The sequence below is a fragment of the Microtus oregoni genome, unplaced genomic scaffold (genome assembly GCF_018167655.1).
Source record: "Microtus oregoni isolate MIOR12 unplaced genomic scaffold, Mior012 000016F_ref0000370, whole genome shotgun sequence".
NCBI classification, from domain to species: Eukaryota; Metazoa; Chordata; class Mammalia; order Rodentia; family Cricetidae; genus Microtus; species Microtus oregoni.
In genome coordinates this window covers 42,875,043-42,897,726 of record NW_024543075.1, presented here as the reverse complement: position 1 = coordinate 42,897,726, position 22,684 = coordinate 42,875,043, and the positions used below count along the sequence as shown (strand labels likewise).

General features: G+C 39.3%; 1 protein-coding gene and 1 pseudogene across 1 annotated transcript; one reads left to right on the top strand and one right to left on the bottom strand.

Moving 5' to 3' along the window:
* Nucleotides 1-11,085: 11,085 nt before the first annotated feature.
* LOC121457424 lies at nucleotides 11,086-13,689 on the top strand (annotated as a pseudogene).
* Nucleotides 13,690-20,074: 6,385 nt separating this feature from the next.
* On the bottom strand, nucleotides 20,075-21,046 carry LOC121457453 (olfactory receptor 51S1). Its single transcript, XM_041666117.1, has one exon. It carries the CDS (start codon nucleotides 21,044-21,046, stop codon nucleotides 20,075-20,077), a length of 972 nt encoding a protein of 323 aa, XP_041522051.1.
* Nucleotides 21,047-22,684: the final 1,638 nt, after the last annotated feature.

Genomic DNA, 22,684 nt, shown 5'->3' with positions numbered 1-22,684 from the left:
GGGAAGATAGTTATTGTTTTCTCAGCAGTGAAGGCAATCTGTTCTCTGTGGATAATAACAATGAAATGAATGTTATTGATTATAAATCTTTTGAATGATTCTATTGGGCTTTTATTCAAAATGTTAAGGATTAATACAAACAACTTCGCAGCCTGAAGTGATGTAACTCATTGCTTTTTATTGACATATTGATGGGGAGAAGTTTTGAGCATATGGACTCTCATACGCTCTCCGTATCAGTATCTCCAGGACAGTAAGTTACACTAGTGGAAATATATCTTGACCAATAATGCTCCAGTCAGCTCCATGTTTCTATTATTTACAACAGAAGAGATAATTCAGTCTTGCCCATATGACCACATCCCTCTCATGGAAGACAATACTCCTTAAAAGACCCTAACTATTTAGGGCTGATGACTTAACATTAACTCTAAGTGAAACCTGGAGAAGGTTTTGGAGTACAGCAGAGCTGACTGACCTAGTGGCTCCTGTAACTAAACACAATACCATCACTATATGCATCCCCCTAGCCAGTGTACACCTGTACCTAACGCAATACCGTAGGTATATGCATCTTCCCGGACTGGAAGTCAGGATATGCTTTCTGTAGAGGTCAATTAAAATATCCCTGCTTCTGTAAGCACTATAGGCTCCATTGCAACTAATCACTTTAACCTTTAGTACAAAGAGGCCCTACTCATCAAAGTGTGTGTGTCTATGTGGTCCAATAAATATTTTTTTTAAAAGCCCACAAGCTGCATTTATCCATCAATTGCAGTTTACCAGCCCTGTTCTTTAGTCAGCCTGGAACCCTGTTCTACTTCAGTCACCTCTGTGCCTCATACAGAGTAGGACTTTAATAAATGTTTGTCAAGGGGAAGGACAAAAGAACTCTGTTATTCAGTAGTAACAGACATTTATTACATAGCAATATCCTACATGTCTCATCATAGCTCACATAACCTTGCTTTGAGCCATACCCCCAAGACAGGCTTCTTTATCTTTCTTTCTTTATTGATTTTGTTGAGTTACACATTTTTTTCTGCTCCCCTCCATTCCTCTTCCCTCCCCTTAACCTGTTCCCATGATCCCCATGCTCCCAATTTACTCAGGAGAGCTTGTCATTTTCTACTTCCCATGTAGATTAGATCCATGTATATCTCTTAGGGTCCTCGTTGTCTAGGTTCTCTGGGATTGTGATTTGTAGGCTGGTTTTCTTTGCTTTATGTTTAAAAGCCACTTATGAGTGAGTATACATGATAATTGTCTTTCTGGGTCTGGGTTACCTCATGCAATATGATGTTTTCTAGCTGCAACCATTTGCCTGCAAATTTCAAGATGTCATTTTTTTCTGCTGTGTAGTACTCCATTGTGTAAATGTAGCATATTTTCCTTATCCATTCTTCAGTCGAGGGGCATTTACATTATTTCCAGTTTCTTTATCTTTCTAGAAGTTGCCTTGCATCATCGTACTTTTGGGTAAAACCTCTCTTTGCTTGTGATGTACATGGGTTAATTCTGTTCTGATGCTACTGTGGACTACAAATTTTCTCAGTGAGCTGTACAAGGACTCTCACTTGCCTCTCCCTCGGCCACTTCCCTCTGCTTACTTTCAGTAGGAACTGTGTCTTCTTGATTTGAAAACTTTAGTTATCATCCTTCTTTAAAAACAAGCTGTTAGCAAAAAAGCAGTTTGAATGTATACCTGTTAGCAACTCATCCTTAGGAACTAACAAATGTTTCAACTTCCTAGTCTAGATGGTGCCTAAAACTGAGTTGTTCTTTCCAGGATCACAAATATGCTTAACCTCCTTCTAATATTTCCTAGATTTGTTGTGGTTTGACAGAAATGGAGCTCAGAGTTTATAATGCAGACTCTAAGTTGGACATTTTACTTTTTTGAATAGTTGATAACTATAGGTTTCTGTGTGAGAATCCACAAGCATACACCGGGTCAGGGCTTATGTTTTGTGTTCTTTTTCCAGGCCACCTCTTCTCATCTCGAAAGTCCTGTCGATCCAGGCTTTCTCCTTTCAATTTCTGGTCTATGTCACTGTGAGCTCGTTGGGACCTAACCACTGAATACTCCAGCCACTCACTTAGAAAAACTTCCTGGGATGAGACCTTCCTTGTTCCCGGTGAAAACAGGGGGAGAGGTCTAGCTGAAAGCACAACTTTCCACTGTGCAGGGTGTCTCTAACTGTGAAAGCATTGCTGCCTTTTGAAAATTTATAATACAAAGCATAAAATCAACTCTTTCCAACTCATGCAAACCCATTAATCTTCACTTTACCATGAGAAAAATAAAGTCAGAACCATTAAATGATTTATGTACTATCACATACTAAATCTGCATGAGAGAACTCTCTTGCAGTTAGAGCCTCTGGGGGCACGTGCTGCTGTCTTTACTTGCAATGAGTTATTGGGATTCCCACCCTGGTTGGGCCAAGTAGGAATGGTCGCCTATTGTGACAAAGGCTGATATAAAAGGAATTTGCACAACTATGCACTGAATTGGGGACACATGTATATTTGAACTAGGACCCATGCTACTTCACTTGCCTAAATTCTGTGGATCAAGTTCCAGCTCGTGCTACTCTGGGCTTCTCTGAGATGTTATTTCTTCTTAGTATCTGTGACTCGGTCTTGGAGGTTAGATGCAGGAGTCTCTTATTCTGTATGTTTCTGTAGTCTGGTAATCCCCCTCCACACACACCATTTACTGTCAGTTATCCGCAAACAATTTCTTTAAAAATCTGTTTTGTCTCTCTTCTCTTTTGTTTACAAATCCCCCTCAACAATGGACCACCACAGAAAAGACATGCTTACTGTTCTCTTTTGCTAGCTTAGAATCTGATTTCCTTCCTTGGATACCATAGAAAAACAAAGCCAAACTAGGATTTGAGTGTAGAGTGGGAGTCTGGGTGATTACTACGTGCCTCTGTTTCTTCACCATGCTACACCCTCTGAGAATTAGAGAATTCAGTTCCTTGCCTATTGTAAACTCCTTTGCCTGTCTTCCTCACACATACTTAAAAAGGAAAGACAAAAATCAAAGACATTTCATGGACAGTAAACAAGAATTTGACATATCCTGCCAATTATGTTCAATGTGAGAAACATTCAACATGAAAACACAGTTTACCAAATCACTGTTAGCTTTGAGGATCACAATATACATTTTCTAAGCATATAGAAAAAAAGAACAATGTAATTTGCTGTCACAAATACCCTTTTTTCTCTAAGTTGTTATTAAATATATTCCCTTATTTTTTTCTAATATGATAGATTTCTTACTATCATAATGTGTCTTGGTGTAATTGAGTCATCTACTTTGGGATCATTATGGCTAGCATGATCACACCGTGGGTTTCTGACTCAGCTTTTAAATTCTCCACATAAAATTTAACTTGTAAAAAATGTGTAGAATTTGGTGAGGGAAATTTAATTATAAGAGCTGTGACCCCAAGTTGAGGACAGCTTGGTTTGTATCAGTGAATATGGGATGAATGCAAGGTACCTGTTGGCTCTGTTGGGTATCCTTCACTTCACCCGTGCAGGGATTTCCTGTGTCCTTCAGTTGAAAGCGCTGCTGAAGTTAGTTAAGAGGTAACAGAAAAAAACTGGACAAGATCTTGTTACTGAATAGCTTCAGAGAGATGGAAGCATTGTTTTCTCACTTTAAAGTATCTAATCTTTCAGGTAAAATTTTAATAACTGAGCATGCAACCTTCTTTCAGGCGGGGTTGTGTCTGGTGTAGTCTTCCTACCTTTTTAGGTCTTGCTGCAGAGTACAGTGGGGGTTGTTATCCATTCTTCCCATCACCAAGTGCTGTTTGGCATTCACACACCTCTAGAACTCAAGGTCCCAGGGATGTACAGTTCATAGCTTTGCCTTCTAGTGTCACAGAGATTCTGTGAGTCCCACTGCTCTCTGGAAAGGGCAGATATGCCTATGGCTCAAAAAAGCACTTACCCTAAAGACTTTTCATTTATTGACTAAGCTGAACATGTCTACAAGCAGTTCTAACAAGCCCCTGGGATCCAGCTTTTGGCAGAGACCTTAAATTAGGGTTTATTTGAAGGAACATGCCTTGCTTTCTCTTCCCTTTGATAATTCTGTCTCCATTTCTAAGGCTCATTGTCTCATTCTCATCTTGGCTTCCTCTGAGACTAGGTTGCAAAGATGGTGTTAACTCCTACCTTCCCTTTATCCTCTGTGCAAGTGAACATAAAGACTTGAGGTTAGAATGCATTGCAAGAGTTGTGGTATGATTACAAGAGTGTGAGCAATTGTATATACTCATTGTTTAATTAATCTGAGCGTATATGTGAAATTTGAAAGTTTGTTTATATTCATGTTGATATGTGTATATGAGGTTTGTTAATAAATATGTAATTAAGGGACTGAATACAAACATAACAAATATATATTTATGAAGTTAATGTGTAAGTGTATTAATAATGCATATTATTGTTTTGTAATACATATTGGTGTGATAACATCATTTTTTATTTAATGACTATAGATTACATATACTTTGTGAATGCATGGACCTAGCTGATAATGTGGGATGGCATATCTGTGTGTGTGTGTGTGTGTGTGTGTTGTGCATGCCAGCAATGTCACAGTGCTTCAGTGTACACTGTGGTAGCTGTGATTGCAAGGTCTCTCTTGTGAGGGACTGATGATCCAAAGAAGAAAAGAAATTTTGGCAGAGAATCTACCAGTCCTTCCTGGGCCTTTCTATGGCTGAAAGGCCCTCCTCATTCAACATGAGTATCCCAAACCAGTACAGGCTCCATCTCTGGTTTTTTTCTTTCAGCAAATCTTATTTTTTTTAAAAAGGTAGCAGAATAGTGAGAATAAAGAATTTACAAACAAAATAAAATCAGGAGGCACACTCCTATAACCCCAGCACTGAGAGGGTGAGGCAGAATGGCTGCCTTCTTTTTGGCATGCATAAGTATAACAGGCATTATTTGCCTTGTTTCTTCTCACCCAAACAAGTGTTTTGTTAGTTTTCTCTTCAGCTTTGAATCTGATCAAATTAGCTGGGGAGGAATATTAGTCTAAATTCTATCTGTTCAATTCTAGAGGATCCTGGATTGTATTAGCAATGAAATGAGTAGTCATGCTTCCAGAGAAAACCTATGTGTTCTGCCCCATCATTTATTATGTTTCACTTTTATTCCTCTTACATTAGTATGGCATTTCTTAAGTCCCATCTCACAGGGAGATTTACCTAATAATATATCATTGTATATATGACTTTTTCACTTGAGATCATCCTGGATGGCAATTACTTTTCCTCCAACTTGACTATAGTCCTCGTGTAAAAGTGGGAACATGGACACAGAGATATACTGATGGGTGCTGCGTGGATGAGAGATGGACACAGAGACACTCCCACTGTTGGGTGCTGTGTTATTTAGATATGGACACAGAGACACTCCCACTGTTGGGTGCTGTGTTGTTTAGATATGGACACAGAGACACTCCCACTGTTGGGTGCTGTGTTGTTTAGATATGGACACAGAGACACTCCCACTGTTGGGTGCTGTGTTGTTTAGATATGGACACAGACACTCCCACTGTTGGGGTTCTGTGTTATTTAGATATGGACACAGACACTCCCACTGTTGGGGTGCTGTGTTGTTTAGATATGGACACAGACACTTCCATGGTTGGGGTGCTGCATGGATGAGATTGCAAACTTGCAGTTCTGGATCCATAAGCCAAGGTACCCATGAAGCCAACTGGCAGGCATGTGTATACAAATTCTCTCTCAGGATCAAAAATAGAAACCAGTCCCACTGACACCTTGATTCTAGACTTCTGCCCTCCAGAACTGGGCTGTAAGCGGACCTGCTGTGTGAGCCACCTGAAGGCTGATTTCTCTGTGCTTACTCACCTAAACACATACTGAAACTCAGAAAAAAAAATCACAGGGAAAGTAAAAGATTACTTTTATATATATATATATATATATTTTTTTTTTGGCAGTGGCAATGATAGTTATTTTAACACCAACAAAGCAACCATTTCAAAACACCCTCCATAAAGCACTGTATGCTCATGACCTTACTTAGCCTTTTTTTTTATTGAGAAAAGGAGAAAAAGAAAAAAAAAACAAGTTTCCACCTCCTCCCAGCCTCCCATTTCCCTCCCCCTCCTCCCGCCCTTCTCCCCCTCCTCCCACCCTTCTCCCCCTCCCCCACTCCTTTCCCCCTCCCTCTCCAGTCCAAAGAGCAGTCAGGGTTTTCTGCCCTGTGGTAAGTCCTAGGTCCTCCCCCCTCTGTCCATATCTAGGAAGGTGAACATTCAAACTGGCTAGGCTCCCACCAAGCAAGCACATTAAGCAGGATCAAAACCCCGTGCCATTGTCCTTTGCTTCTCATCAGCCCTCATGAAGCTACAGTTACTCTGATACCAAAACCACACAAAGACTCAACCAGGAAAGAGAATTACAGGCCAATCTCACTCATGAACATCGACGCAAAAATCCTCAACAAAATACTGGCAAACCGAATCCAAGAACACATCCGAAAAATTATCCATTATGATCAAGTAGGCTTCATTCCTGAGATGCAGGGCTGGTTCAACATACGAAAATCTATCAATGTAATCCAGCATATAAATAAACTGAAAGAAAAAAACCATATGATCATTTCATTAGATGCTGAAAAAGCATTCGACAAAATTCAACATCCATTTATGTTAAAAGTCTTGGAGAGATTAGGGATACAAGGGTCATACCTAAATATAATAAAAGCTATATACAGCAAACTGACAGCTAACATCAAATTAAACGGAGAGAAACTCAAAGCCATCCCGCTTAACTCAGGAACACGACAAGGCTGTCCACTCTCACCATACCTCTTCAATATAGTGCTTGAAGTTCTAGCAATAGCAATAAGACAACATAATGGGATCAAGGGGATTCAAATTGGAAAGGAAGAAGTTAAACTTTCGTTATTCGCAGATGATATGATAGTGTACTTAAGCGACCCCCAAAACTCCACCAAAGAACTTTTACAGCTGATAAACAGCTTTGGGAATGTGGCAGGATACAAGATCAACTCCAAAAAATCAGTCGCCCTCTTATACACAAAGGATATGGAAGCAGAGAGGGAAATCAGAGAAGCTTCACCATCCACGATAGCCACAAATAGCATAAAATATCTTGGGGTAACTCTAACCAAGGAAGTGAAAGATCTATTTGACAAGAACTTTAAGGCATTGAAGAAAGAAATTGAAGAGGATACCAAAAAATGGATGGACCTCCCTTGCTCTTGGATTGGGAGGATCAACACAGTAAAAATGGCAATTCTACCAAAGGCAATTTATAGATTCAATGCAATCCCCATCATGATCCCATCAAAATTTTTCTATATTTCTATAATCACATTTCCCATTGCAATTACTGCTAATATTGGCTACATGTGAAACTGTTATACTTTAAATATGCTTGTTTATTCCTTGAGAACTTTGTAAAGTTTTCTTTGACCATTCTAATTTCTCTTCATACCCTTCCCCCAGGTCCTCCCTTGCTTCCCCACTCAACTCTCCTCATGTTTGCTCTCTTAAAAACAAGACAAAGCAAAATAAAATGTAGAATCAAGATTTTAAGCATACAAAATTTAATTACTTCTAAGCTAATTGCACTTAAGGATATCGGGGAATGCCAGGAATTAGGAAAACTCGTGAGCCATCTTAGATGTCGAGTGTGGTCTCAGAGCAGCAGCACCACCAGAACTCAGACCTCCATCCAGAGCCACTGAACCCAAAACTTCTCCGCAAGAAAATGCTGTTGCGTGGCCCTGAGATATACCCTATCATTTGATTGTCCTTGTGAGCAGATGGCCACAGTTATTACTGAGATACTGAAAAAAAGCTGTGAGCAGACAAGAGAAGGAAAATTTAAATTCTAGAGAATACATAAATAGTATTCCAGGAAGCTGTGATCAAAATTAAACAGAAATTTCACATGGCTTTGGACAATTGAGTCAGTATGAAAGGCAAAGATCAGTTTTCTTTTGAGGACTCAGTGATGTTTCTTCCAATGATTTTTGTGAGCGAGGGTAGTGTGACCTCCTTCTCTCTAGTCATTACATGTATTCTCTGCTTAATTGTCTAACTGTGCGGCAGGCATAATTAATTTGCTCTTAAAATGTGAATAGCCTAAATAAAATCAAATATGAAGACAAAGCTATAGATGGAATGTTACTTGATATATCTTCCCCAGGGATGCATCATGCTGCATTTGACTGAATAGAAAAGGAGGAAGAGGGAACCAAGGAAGCATACGAGCCTACTGACTCTACATAGCAGAAAGTGGAACTGAGCCCAAAGGTAGAGAAAACTGAAGCCTGGTATCAGTGGCCATCAGGGAGATGCAAACCTGACAGTGATCCTAGAAGAGGAGATGTACACTCTGAGGTGGGATAAACATTAGTGTAATCATTATGGCAAATGCTACGGAGAGAGCCCTAAAGACTAAACATAGATCCACCATGGGATCCAACTCACACAGTGTTGGGCATTCAATGGAAATGACCTCACTGCACTGCAGAGCTTTGCATTCTCATGTTTAGGTCGGACTGTTTCTAACAAACAAATAAAACATGGAGTTGACTGAAATGCCTATCCACAGATGAATGAAGGAAGGAAATTCAGCAGCAGGAAGGCGCCTTGTCTGCTGAGAACTAGGTTGGATGTAGGTGGACGGTCACCATTCCTAAATGCTGGGCTTTATTTGATATGTCAGAAGTTTAGTCTTCCAACTGGCACCAATTCAAAGCTGCACAAAGAATGCAAAACTGCACAAAGAAATGACTATATTGTGAAGGCAGGGTCATGAGCGCTAATCTAGTCTATGAAGAATATTGTTTTGTTTCCTTGTTTGTTTAAAAAAGACAAAAAATACGCAACAGTGCTTGGTGAATGTGGGCTGACGACACTCTCCACAAGAACCATAGACCATCAAAACCCCAGTGCTAGTGACATCCTTTGAATGATTGGTCAAGGTGGTCCAAGTGACCCTCAAAGTGACCTTGGTTGCCTACTGGGGACTGATTGTCTGTAGCGCTGCAGAAGACATGACATACTTAGGACAAGAGAGACAGATTTGAGCAGGATTTCCTGAATTTCTCTCTCCAGTGGGCCTGTCTTCACAATAGCCAAAAAATATCTATTTATTATTCTATATGTTTTGGTGTGTGTACAGACATAGATATATTTATTAATATGATTTTTAGTTCATAGAACAAAATGTAATATAAAATGTAACGTTCTTTAAGCCCTCTTATCTACTCACTCACATGTTATTTATGATTTTGGGGGCTTTTCGTGAATAACCAGAACAACAATTTTCCATCTTTTAGTCGCCTCTAGATTAGGGTTTCTCAAGTATGGCTCTATAAACAATTGAGTGGACTAGTTCTTTGTTTTGAGGGAAGAATGTGTACATTTTAGGGTGTATAGTAGCAGTCTTGGAATCTACTTTCTAGATTCCTGTAGCATTCTCTCCCATGTTATGACAACCAAAAAGGACTTCAGACATTACCAAATGAAACTTTGGGAGAAAATTGACACTGTTCTTGCTAGATCATTTTTAAGTGAGAAATGCATATGTATTTTTCTCTTAGTAATGTTTGAAGAATTACAGTAGTGCTGTTTTCAAAATCTTTGACCAAGGTAAGCCTTGGTCATGGGCAAGATGAGGACTCGTAATCTTGACTGATGTTCTCATTGGATTATGGCATGCTGGGAAGACTATTTGAATATCATTAAGTTGTGAGTTCCACAGAAAGCAAAAACAGAAACTGTAAAACTACAGGATAGGAAGAATTTCCACCTTTGATTCAGAATAAGGCAAATGTAAGTTAGTAGGTCCTAGAGACTTAGGATTGTTAGGTTAAATTCCCTAGTGGACCTGATGTTTTCTTGTGGAAACTCCACTTATAGAAATCGTTCATGCATTATAGAGGATTCAGGGTAAAAAGACTTCTGAGATTACACAATCTGGATCAAGATAACTTTGAAAAAGAGTTCATGCCTGAAAATCCTATGGCCCTTTGCGGGCTAGAGTATTCCTATGTATTTGCATGATGAATGCAGTTGAAAATAACAATGTTTGTCAATGGCAACTTATTTCCTTAGTTATGTGAGTTAGCTTGGGAGGGTAACAAGTATGACCTTAGACATAAGTCCTTGGCAAGGCCCATGGGGAGGTGAGAGCAAGACACACACAGTGCTGTTTCCCTCTGCATGAACTCCGTTATCCCAAGAACTGGCCAGCAGCTGGCTTACTTAACTTCTTTGATGTAGAATTCTTTTGTTTATTTTTGAGATTATAATATAATTCCAACAATTTTTCCTTCCTTTCCCCCCTCCAAATCCTCCCATGTGCCCCAGCCAGGTACCAGGCATTCCAGAGGTACTATTCCTAGAGTTACACACAGAGTCAGTTTAAACTACTGTGGATCAAATCACCACTAATGAAGAGTAGTTCCTGTTGCTTCCCACATCTCTATACTTAAATATCCAACAAATATAAGTGGAGGAAAAATTATTTGGTTTATAGCTCAAGGGATGATACATCCTTACTTGGTTTTCTTTCTAGGCCCATTGTGAGGAGAATTATCATAGTAGTGGGAACATGTGGTGGAGGGTCTTTATGCTGGACAAGAAGAGGAGAAAATCTGGAAACGGTTGCAAAAGGTCAGAAGAAAATATAGTTCTAGGACTATATCCTCTGTGACCTGATCCTCCAACTAGATTGCACTGTATAAATATCACTGCCTCCCAATAACACAATCATATTATGAATACACCCAGGGACAAATCATCCATCATGTGAGAAATTTCATTAATTGTCTTTGGAGATAAACTCACAGATGCATTTAGAAGTGTGCTGAATTCCCCAGGCAGGTCTTAATCCAATTTAATCCAATCAAGTTTATGATCAAGATTAATTATTAATATAGAGATGCAGAATTCAAGAGCAGCCAGGAAAGAATCCAAGATTAGGCAAGACAAGGGGACCAGGGTTGTGAATGTTCTGAGTAGGACCAATAGCAATGGCCTGGAAAGACGTGAGTGCTTTAGAACTATGCAGTGGCAGCAGTAGGAAATCAGCCTGTCAACAGCATTGACCACGCTGCCATCATTTGAGACAGTGAGGTAAAACGCACCAACACTGACTAGATAATAGATTCTCCTAGTCAAGGTTTATTGCTTCTGTTCTCGTAAGAAATATCCACATATTCTACCGACCCTCTTAATAGTTCTTAAATCAAGCTAAATTGAGGGAAAAGTCTCAAAAAAGTCCTTAGTGATAAAAGCTGCTTCCTTTTTCCTTCACGTCTTCTTCACTGTGCCCTGTTTCTAGTCTTTACCAGCTAACTCCTTCTGTGTGGACTCAAGCTTCTCTTTCTCTATCAAAATGTGAACTGCTCAGCGTCCCTGTGAAGGCAATGCACTTATGCATGTCATTTCCTTTACAGTTCCTTGACTAGTGATAGCAAGCATCAGAGGTGTCCTGCCTCCCTGTACCTTGTGGGGACATCCTTACATGCTGGCAACTGTAAGCTCTGGCTTTGGGTACTTTAGTGCTCACATAGTACTGTGGCCTGTGTGAACACACCCCACTTTAGGGAGTGCTTCCATGCTACAAAATACTATATTTAATTTACTTAATTTGTCTCTTTAGAGATGTAGTTTGAGATGCTGGGAAGATGGTTCTGTCACTTAAGTGTTTTCTGTGAAAACATGAGGACATAGGTTCAGTTCCTCAGTCCCCACATATCATGCTGGGTATTGGGGTATGTGTCTCTAATCCCAGGACTGACGGTGAGAGCAAGGAAGATCTGAGATTGGTTCACTGGCCAGCTAGTCTAGCTGAAACGCAGAGTTCCAGGTTCAGTGAGAGACTTTATCTGAAAAAGTAATATGAAAAATATAGTGATAATTCATTTGTATTTTAATAAATAAAGCTTACCTGAAGTTTAGAGAGTAAAACAGCCATACTGGACAGCCTTACAGACCAGGCAGTGGTGGCACACATCTTTAATTCCAGTAGCCACACTAGTTTGCCATAGAAACCAGGTGGTAGTGGTGCACGCTTTTAATCCCAGCCCTAGAGAGGAATGTAAAACTGGAAGAGACAGCTCTCACTTACAGTCTCATTTTGAGATTCCTGAAGGCAGTATTACCATTTTTGGACTGAGGTAGAGGTAAGAGCCAGTGGCTGACTGTTTTACTTTTCTGACCTTCAGGTTGAACCCCAGTTTCTGTCTCTCTCTCTCTTTTTTTTTTATTAATCGTGCTACAGAAAGACATAGAGGAATACACTTGAAGTATAATCTCTGGTTGTCCATATGCATGAACCTGTACAAATGCATTTAAGAGAACCTGCACACACACACACACACACACACACACACACACATATATATATACATACATATGAAACAGAAATATATAGGTTTTTTGTTGCTTAATGGAGGTACCAAAACATTATTGTACTTTCTAGTTTTAGAGTTATTTAAAAATATATCTGAAAATAAATATCTATATATAAATAATGTAAAATTCTTAAAAAAAGTATGAAAAAAATGGTTTAAGTATATTCCATACTTTTAAAAATAGTTATTATTTTTATCTCCTAATTTGAGCTATATTAAATTTAACCCAAGTTGTCATTGCAACTGAGATAATTCATGTCGATTATTGATGTCACCGTAGGTCCTGGATCAGCTAAAAAATATGAGTATTTGGATGCTTCTTGACCTCAGCAGTTGATGCCTCTTCATTCCTACAGATCGGGATCCCAGGCCTTGCTCATGCGCACATTTTGGCCTCCATCCCTATTTACCTCATGTATCTTCCAGCCTTCCTGGGAAACTGCACTATCCTCTGTGTCATCAGAACGAAGCCTTCTCTGCATGAGTCTATGTACTATTTCCTCTCCAGGTTGACCTTCTCTGACCTGGGCCTTTCTCCTCCATTCCCATGATGCTAGGAATATGCTTGTTCAATTCCATGGGGATTTCTGCTGGCATGTCCATTGCTAAGGAATTCTTCAATGGATTCACAGATATGGAGTCTTCAGTGCTGCTCACTGTGTCCTTCGATTGCTTTGGCACCTACTGAAATACAGCTCCATCCTCACAAGCTCCACAGTTGTGCAAACTGGGCTAGTCTTCGCTGTTAAAAGCATTCTCTTGGTGCTCCCCCTTCCATTGACTTTAAGGAGACTCAGATACTGCCACACACACCTGTTATCACAGTCCTATAGTCTCCATCAGGATGCCACGAAGCTGGCTTGCTCTGACAACAGGGTCAGTTTTTACTATGGTCTGTTTATTGCACTCTGCATGATGTCAGACTGTGTATTCATTGCTGTGTCCTATGTGCTCATCTTGAAGACTGTGTTAGGTATTGCACTCCATGGAGAGTGGCTCAAAGCTCTCAATATCTCCCACATCTCTGCTGTGCTCATCTTCTATGTAACTATCGTTACTCTAGCTGCCATGAACCACTTTGCAAAGCATAAGTCTCCATTAGCTATGATTCTGATAGCAGATGCTTTCTTGCTGGTACCACCATTGATGAATCCCATTGTAAAAGCTCATCAGATGAGAGTAAAAGCCTTAGAAAAATGGGGTCTGCATTCTAAGTAATAGACACGATATTCTTAGAGGCTCCATTTTCTCTACAAGTAGTTACTTTAGAGACAGGACAGTGTTTTATCCTCAAAGGAGATCCACTTACTTCACAGTCCCATAGCTTGTTTCATTCAGTTAGTTCTGTCACTTTTCTGGTCTAAAGGAGGAAGAGACTTTATATTCCATAGAGCCTTTGTGTTTGGATGGTGGAAGACATCTCTCCTTAGACACAAGAAGGAAGAATAAGAATTTCCACAATCTTCTAAAGAAAAACATGGACCATATGGTCTTTTGTTGTTTCTGGAAGTAGCCTGAAAGATACTGGAACTGTTAAATGTCTTGCATTTGTCTCTAATTTTGATCCCTGCTCATGTTGTTGTAGAAAATGTATCCCCTAGTGAGCCAGTGACACGGCAGAATCAGCACTGCTGCAAGCTTGGGAGCCAATACTCTTCTTAGCGAGATCCCAAGCAATGGACATCCCAATTAATGTTTGAGGATTAAGTTCTAGGGTTATGTGAAAGAGGAAATTAAAAAAAGGCCTGTCATTTGTTCATCCTGATTTATGGTGAAATAAATTTTAGAGGGGTAAATTATGGAAGGGTTTTGGCATTTGGCAGCATCACAGTGAAAGTCAAGAGACAGAAAAGTAGATCTCAGGAGTTGGGGCCCAGTTATAGTTCTTGCTGTGCATGTGTCTGTCTGTCATATCAAATGCTGAATTATGAATTCCTACACAGCAAAGAGGAAGATTATTAACTTTTAAATCTCTTATCAGTAAAGTAACTTTTCTATCGTATATGCCTGTTGAATAGATACCAATTTCCTTGGAAAGATTAAAGTAAATGAAGAAATATTGGTAATTAGGTAGCACAAAAGATATAAAATTAGGAAACTGTTATAGTTTAATTTCTTTTGCTATTCTTTTGCTGTGATACAACACCCCACCTAGCAGCAACTTGTGGGAAGAATGTGCTTATTCGTCTTACTCTTCTAGGTCGCAATCTGTCACTGAGCGCGGTAAGGATAGGAGCTCAAGGCAGGAACTTGAGGCACAGTGGAAAAACTATGCTTACAGGCTTAACACAGTCCTGAGCTCAAGTATTTCTTGTAGTGTCCAGACCTACCTTTCTAGGACTTGTGCTGCCCATGGTGATCTGGGTCATCTCATAGCAATGATCAGTCAAGACAATCTCTCCTAGAGATGAGCACAGGCCAATCTCATCAAGTTGAGATTTCTTGTACCCTGGTGAACCTAGGTCCTGTAAACTTGGTGTTAACAACTAACCAAGACAAAACAAATAACAAATCTAGAAGTTTCTGTGATGAGAAAAAGCTTGATTCAGATTAGCAAAGTGTATTCAGAAAGTAAGGAAACCCAGGGCCAATGTTCCTCTGGTTCTGCTGAGGTAAACCAGAATCGTCATTACTCTGACTCTGTTAAGACTTTCTACTTTCTACATGTCAGTGTAAGAAGCTATTACTGCAGGGATAGAGTGAGCCTTGTTAGATACAGGGGTCCTTCCACTGAATCTACTCCCACTCTAAAGAAAGCCAAACTGTTGAAGCTTGTATATACATATGGATGGGAATGGAAAGTTATACAGAGCGAAGTGGCTCAGGCCCAGGAAGACATATGGTGGATGCTCTTTTTATATGTGAATTCTAGCACTAACTGACTAGTTTTGCTTGTTTAACTTGGAGTATCTGTAGAAGAAGGAAAAGATGGAAGGGTATATTGATGAATCGCTTTATGGGAGGGGATAGTAGAACGTAGGTAGAATGAAAGTAGCGTGAGAGAACCTTGTAGGGAAAATGTTTAAACAGGGAAGGGTTTGGAGACTGAAGAGAGAAGTGTGTATAGGAATGTTAACCAGAGAGAAGGTTGTATGAACAAGCCATATGGAAACCTACTATCTTGTAACCTAATTAAAAAATATGAAAGATACATTGAAGAGAGGTGCATTGCATCGGTAGATAATGATGCTCTCTGAAGCAATGGGTACTACAGAGTATCTTCAGTGCCATATAGAGAACACTACTGCAGGAGTCATTGGTCAGGAAGGTCCTATAGACCTCCCAAACAACACAGGCTGGTTCTTTTGTTGCTCATCAAAGTTAGGTTATAAGACCATATTGTCGAAAAATTAACATACTTGAGTTGCAAGATATAGAGAAAGTAGGTAGAGAGCTGTATACTTCCTCCCAGTGGGCTTTAAAGTTTCTAAAAGATGCTATGGAGGATTCTCAGGGAGAAAAGACATAAACGGTTTTATTCAGATATAGTTCCTACAAACTACAAAAGTGGGGAAGATAATGTTCACTGTACAATAGTGGCACAATTATTAAAGGAACAATCAAACACACTCTGGTTGCCTTTGAGGCTCATACCACAAAAGGGAGACTTGTCTGGTTTTATAAAGCTGGGCAGCAACCCATAAAATGGAAGTCTATAGGTGCAAGGGGAGAAACACACAGATGTTGTTTAGTTATACTGACAGCATCAAACTTTGTTCCACATCTCTGTGTATACCCATTGAAAAAAACTACTCTCAGACTTAGCTCAGGAATACTCTCTTTGCAGTGAATGACAATGAATTTAGAGACCCCAGGGTAAACAATATACTGAGAATAAGTGGTGGCTGAGGGATCAACCCTAAGTAAGACCGTGACACATTCTCTTCTGCACTAAAGAAGAGGGGACATTGAGAAAGAGGGAAATGGGGACAATGTAAGATCTTGAAGACGGGGAGAATGGCTGTGAAAGGCAAAATCTAGGCATGGTCTAGTAACTGTAAGCATGAGTCTACAGCAACTGTTTATGTGCAATGGACCTAGACCAGATAGGACTTGCTAACAATCAATCTGGAATGCAGAAGGTGCTTTTACTGCCCTACCCCCCACTGCGGAACTATGATTTCTTATTGCTGGATTCTGACAAATTGTAGTCGTTGTCTTCAGTTGTGCATTAACTTCAGAGCCAGTCTTCGATGGTTTGCACCAAATCCATGGTCACATGGATTAAATTCACCAAACAAAGCAGACATGACTGTAAGAAAAAGATTTGTGGGGGAGAGGGAGGGTAGATGGGTGGAAGGGAGGTAAGAAAAAGTAAGGTTTGTATGCTAAAAACAATCAGTATGCATTACATGTTTGTATTAAGTTGCTAAGGAAAAATTTAATTAATCAAAAAAAATATGCATGCAACTATTTGTGGAATGCAAAGGTCAAAAAACCCATTGTAAAAACAATAGATGAAAGATAAAATTTGTAAAGGAATGAAAAAGTGAAATTGGTTATGTAAAATTATTTTACAGTTTCTTAATAAACAAACTTAATCATAAACAACATAATGATAAAGATATGAAATTAAGAACATTTACAATTTGAACTTAAAATATATAAAAACAGAAATTACATAAGTGTTTCTTTATAGTAAACTTTTGATGGCATAGGATGCAAATAGAAATAGAAAAAATAATAGACATATGAAAGAAATTATTTTTTATTATATGGGGAAGTCAAAATAAAGAGAAATAGCTATAAAATTATTAAGGATTTAGAAACAAAGTTATAAAATTAATGAGATTTAAAAATACTACAACAGTCACTTTCAGATATGAAAGAAAAGTGCATTCTTCTCTAGGGTATAAAATGCACACATATGATCTTTTGTGAAATGGCTATCTACTGAAAATTTAAATTTCCAGTCTTATAGAGCCATTAGTAGTAACCTAGAGAGCACCCTTGCAGAAATACTAATGTAAATACTCATAAGGATTTACACAGGGATTTTTATTAGAGAGCTGTTGAAAGTAGCAGTAAACTGAAGACATTTTTAGTGCTTATCAATAGGAAACAATTAACTAAACTTATAATCCATTCAGGCTATTAAATGTTATATAGTCATTTGACTCAATGAAGTCTGCACTAATTGCCTTAGGGATTTCAACCACCAATAAAAGCAGATGAAGGGAGGGAATATGATCATAACATATTACATGCAAAATATCTTCTTTATTTTTTTTATTTTATTTATTCATTTATTTATTTATTTATTTATTTATTTATTTATTTATTTATTTATTAAGGATTTCTGCCTCCTCCCCGCCACAGCCTCCCATTTCCCTCCCCCTCCCCCGATCAAGTCACCCTCCCTCATCTGCTCGAAGACCAATCAGGGTTCCCTGACCTGTGGGAAGCCCAAGGACCGGACACCTCTATCCAGGTCTCCTAAGGTGAGCATCCAAACTGCCTAGGTTCCCCCAAAGCCAGTACGTGCAGTAGGATCAAAAACCCACTGCGATTGTTCTTGAGTTCCCATTCTTCCTCATTGTCCGCTATGTTCAGCTAGTCCAAATTTATCCCATGCTTTTTCAGACCCAGGCCAGCTGGCCTTGGTGAGTTCCAGATAGAACATCCCCTTTATTAAAAAAGCACCAAGGCTCAGTTTAGAGCTTTGCAAAATATTCCATGCACCTCTGAAACCATCATTCTTGTCGATCTGCAAGTCACACTGTCTTCTTATATGTTTGTTACCTAGAGTTCACTGAAGAAAAAAGTGTGATTCTGTATCCCCAAAATACATATAGAATATTATTTAATTATTATGTTATAAGCAAGGGAAGCTCCTCATAGAAACATATTAATAGTCATGATAACATTGAAAAAACATTCCGTGCTTGTAGAATTGAACAGAAATTAAATTGTGTTAGTTTATTTTTGTGGGACACTATCCACAAAGCTTCATTTGCACACAATTACAGTTGTTGTAGTCACTGGATACACTCACAAGATGGACAGATGTCCTCTTGATCTAGACTGATCTGAATTAGTGGCTTTGCTTGAAGTGTGCAAGTAGCAGGCACTTGCCTTTGGGCTAGACTTTGCTCGGTTATAGTGACATTTTATTTACATTTTAATAAATAAAGCTTGCCTGAAGATTAGAGAGTAAAACTAAGCCACTAGGGGCCAGGCAGTGGCGTCACACACGTTTAATCCTAGGATTTGGGAGACAGAGGCAGATGGATCTCTGTGAGTTCAAGGTTACACAAGATCCTTGCAGAAATAGACCCAGGTGGTGGTGGCTGACACCTTTAATCCCAGTAGTAGGGAATCATATGCCTTTAATTTTAGCACTAACAGGAAATTTAAAATGGAAGGATACAGAGGCTCAGGGCTCAGTCTGCAGTCACCCAGCCTTGGTAGAGGTAAGACTTTTCTAGTGACTTAGCTGTTTTGCTTTTCTGATCTTCAGCTTGAGCCCCAACATCTGTCTCTGGGTTTTTGTTATTCATGCTATACTCAGTTCTGTACCATGCCTCATTCTAGAGATCAGGCAGACGGGGGAGGAAATATTAGAGAAGCCTTTTCCATAGCATGGTAAATTGAATCCTATTGAAGACTCCATGCTTCATTACCTTCATTAACACCATATTTAACAAATTGAGATATGCATAGAACAGAGAAAATCAGGTGCCCAAGATCAAACCACAGTGAAAGCAGCTGGTATGGGTGAGAATATATAGTAGTCTTACTTGGAAGTAAAGAGCTGAGAATGAAGACATCTTATGCACTATCCATAAGTTAAATATACTTGTACAAATGCATGCACAAACACACATACACATTCATTGTACGTAGTTTTGCTATGTAGCTTATGCAGGCCTTAAGTTTATAATTCTGCTACCTCAGTCTTCTAAGTACTTAGATTAGAGGTGTTTACTATCACCCAGGACACTATATTTATTGCCATTAACAGCCCAACTATGGCTAACTTTGAATAATTTAAGTTTATTTTTACGTATTCATTGTTCTGAATTGCAGAGGATTTTAGCCACAAATATACATATACTAAAACTTTGTTTAAAATTTTAAAAATGGAATAATGAAAAATATGTGTCTCTTTTCCAGGTTGATGAATCATATGGCCTTTCTCTTGGTTTGAAGAGCATGAATAAGAAATGTTTGTTCCTCTGAGGATCGCTAAGAATACTATTATGAGTGGCAACTCAGGTGAAAAGTCTTCATCCAGCTGTGCAAGAGGCTCATCTTCTCTTTCTTCTTTCAAGCAAATTTAGATTCTCCACTCTTCTCAGTTGCCTAGTATACAGTGATGGAGTTAACAGCCATGTCCCATGCTAGGATGACTGTGACAAGCTATAGCATCCAGCTCTTTCTAACGCCATGATAGGTAGTGCCATAGTGATGGATCACTTCTTTTCTCTGGAGCTTTTATGTGTTCTTCATCATGCACATACACATTTGTAGAACAAAGCAGCTAATGTGTGTGCAGGTATGCATAGACCTACATGACCAATCATGCATAGTGAACCTAGTTTTCATCATGGAGGCCTTTGTTTGGGGAGCTGCATACCACAAGCATAGAGGTCACCTTCCTTCACTGAGAACAGCCAACTTTTGTGGGTAGTACCCTTTTGAGAATTTTTTCTCTAATCTCCTTCATCTTGACACTGTAAAGAATTGGGTTTATCAGTGGAGGAAGCAAGAAGTGGACATAGGAGAGAAGAGTATGTGCAGGCTGAGGGAGTGGCAACTTGAATCGGTCAATGAGTGCCAAGAGAATCATGGGTATGTAGAAGAGGAGCACAGCAGAGAGGTGGGCAGCACAAGTCTGGCCGGCTTTCCAGCGATCCTCAGTAGACCCCACACCTTGCAATACTCTGCCAATCAGTCCATAGGAGAAGAAAATAAGCAGAGGGTCTAGTGCCATGGCGGACAGTACCACAACCAGGCTGTAGACTGCACCCCATGCTTCTGGACACGCTAGGCGAGCCATATCTGGATGCAAGCAGTAAGAGTGTGTTAGGACCGGTGGACGGCAATATGGCATGTGAGCCAACAGGAATGGCAGGGGTAGATGGAGACTCAGGCATCGGAAAGCAATGGCCATGCCAATCTTGCTAATGACACCATTGGTAAGGAGTGCTGGGTAGTGGAGAGGGCGGCAGATGGCCATTGCCCGATCAAATGCCATGGCAAGCAAGACGGAGGACTCCATAACAGAAAAGACATGCACAAAGAACATCTGTAGGAGACAGGCTGAGGCAGGGACAGCATGAACATCTGCAAAGGCCAGGCCTAGCAAGGTCGGCATTAGTACAGTGGCCAAGCCAACATCAGACATACTGAGCAAGAAGAGGAAGAAGTACATTGGGCGATGTAGTGTGGGCTCCAGTGTAATGATCCAGAGGATTGTACCATTACCCAGGGCAGAGAGAAGGTAGACAGTGATGAGAGGAACTGTCCACCAGGATGGTGTAGCTTCCAGGCCAGGCAGGCCCACTAACAGGAAAGTAGGGGCCATCGATGTGCTGCTATTTGAGATTTCCTGGGTGGATAATATTGACATAGTTCAGGATCTCTCAGGAACCTAAAAAGTAATTAAGCTTATTTGAACACGGCATGATACTTTTTTGGATTTTATATATATTATAAATATTTGGGATGATACCCTCTACCACAATCTGCCTCTCCCCTGTAGGCAAATAGTGCACACACATCCACTTCTTGTCCTGTAGCTTGTTTTGTATAGCTATGATTTGTGCTGATATATAGTCCTCTAACCCTGTTTCTGTACCTTCTCCTAATTTAATGTTCTTTATTTGACACACGGCCAGGAAAAGATCTATATTAACACGATTATTTCTTTGTTCTCTTTCTAACTGTAGACAGCCTGTCTTCTGTGTTCCTAAGCAATCACATTTGGTCTCCTTTACCAGTTCTCAATGAAGCCACCAATTACTACTCTGTTCATAAGTTAGACAGTCATGTGCTGTTTTTCATGTTCTTGTGTTGAACTTTTTCATACAATACATTTTGATCATGCTCTTTTCTCTCCCCAACTCCTCTTAGAACCTCCAACCTCCCTACCCACCCAACTCATCTCTCTCCCTCTCTTAAAATAAAAACAAACTCTGAAAATCAGAACAAACAGAAAAATCAATAAGAAAAAAATCTCTAATAAAATCAAAAAGCCCATAAAAATACTACTGAGTTCATTTTGTGTTGGCCAAATAGTCCTGTACATGGGATCTGACCTGGAGAGAGGCTGGAAAATCCATTGGCACTCCATTGGAGAAAACTCATAAAGTGACTTTTGATGATATATTGATAAATTATGTATTTTTTTAAATGATTTCTTTCTCAGGAAGCCCATGGCTTTCATGATCCCCCACCTCTTTACATCTCTCAGATTTAGCTCTAAAGTTTACTATCATCCTAGGATGATCTTGATTCTAAACTCAGGCAAACATTAGAAAGAAGAAAACCACAGAGAGATCTCTCTAAAACTGTATTTAGACTTCAGAAAAGATAGACTCTTTCTACTTGCCTTGAAAATTATGCTGAGGGAGTCCTAGTTACAGATTAAAGGGGGATGTTTCAATTCTCAATATGGCTAGGAACCAATGCAACAATCTATCAACACAGAACATGAACCCATGTGTAGTGTCTCCTGGAGTTGTCTAAAACATATTGATTAAAATGATGAATGAGTTTAATAAACCACAGAATATAAAGGTTACCAGCACTGATTATGTTTCCTTATGATAGAACTGAGGAAATCTGCTATAAATTAGGAAAGTAATTTTATTCTTGACAGCATTTAAAAAGCATAAGGTGCCTAAAATAAATCAAAGTTTATATTCTGAAACTTACAAAGAAATACTAAGGAATTAAAAAGCTCCAAAGATTGCAAAGATATTCCTGACTTATAGATCAGAAGATTCAATGGATAAAATACCAGAAGAATAGCCCAGCAGGCCTTTCTGTTGCAACCAGTAGGCCTATCCAAAAATTTAGATATAAAAACTATGAAATATATCATATCATGGAAAATTCTTATCTGACACTAAATAGAGTATATTTAGTCCATTAATTAAAATAGCAACAAATGTAGCAATGCTGAATTAAAACAACCAGGCTGGTATGGTGGTATATAGATGTGATTTCAGTACTTAGGGAGTGGAGATAGGAAGTATGACTTTTG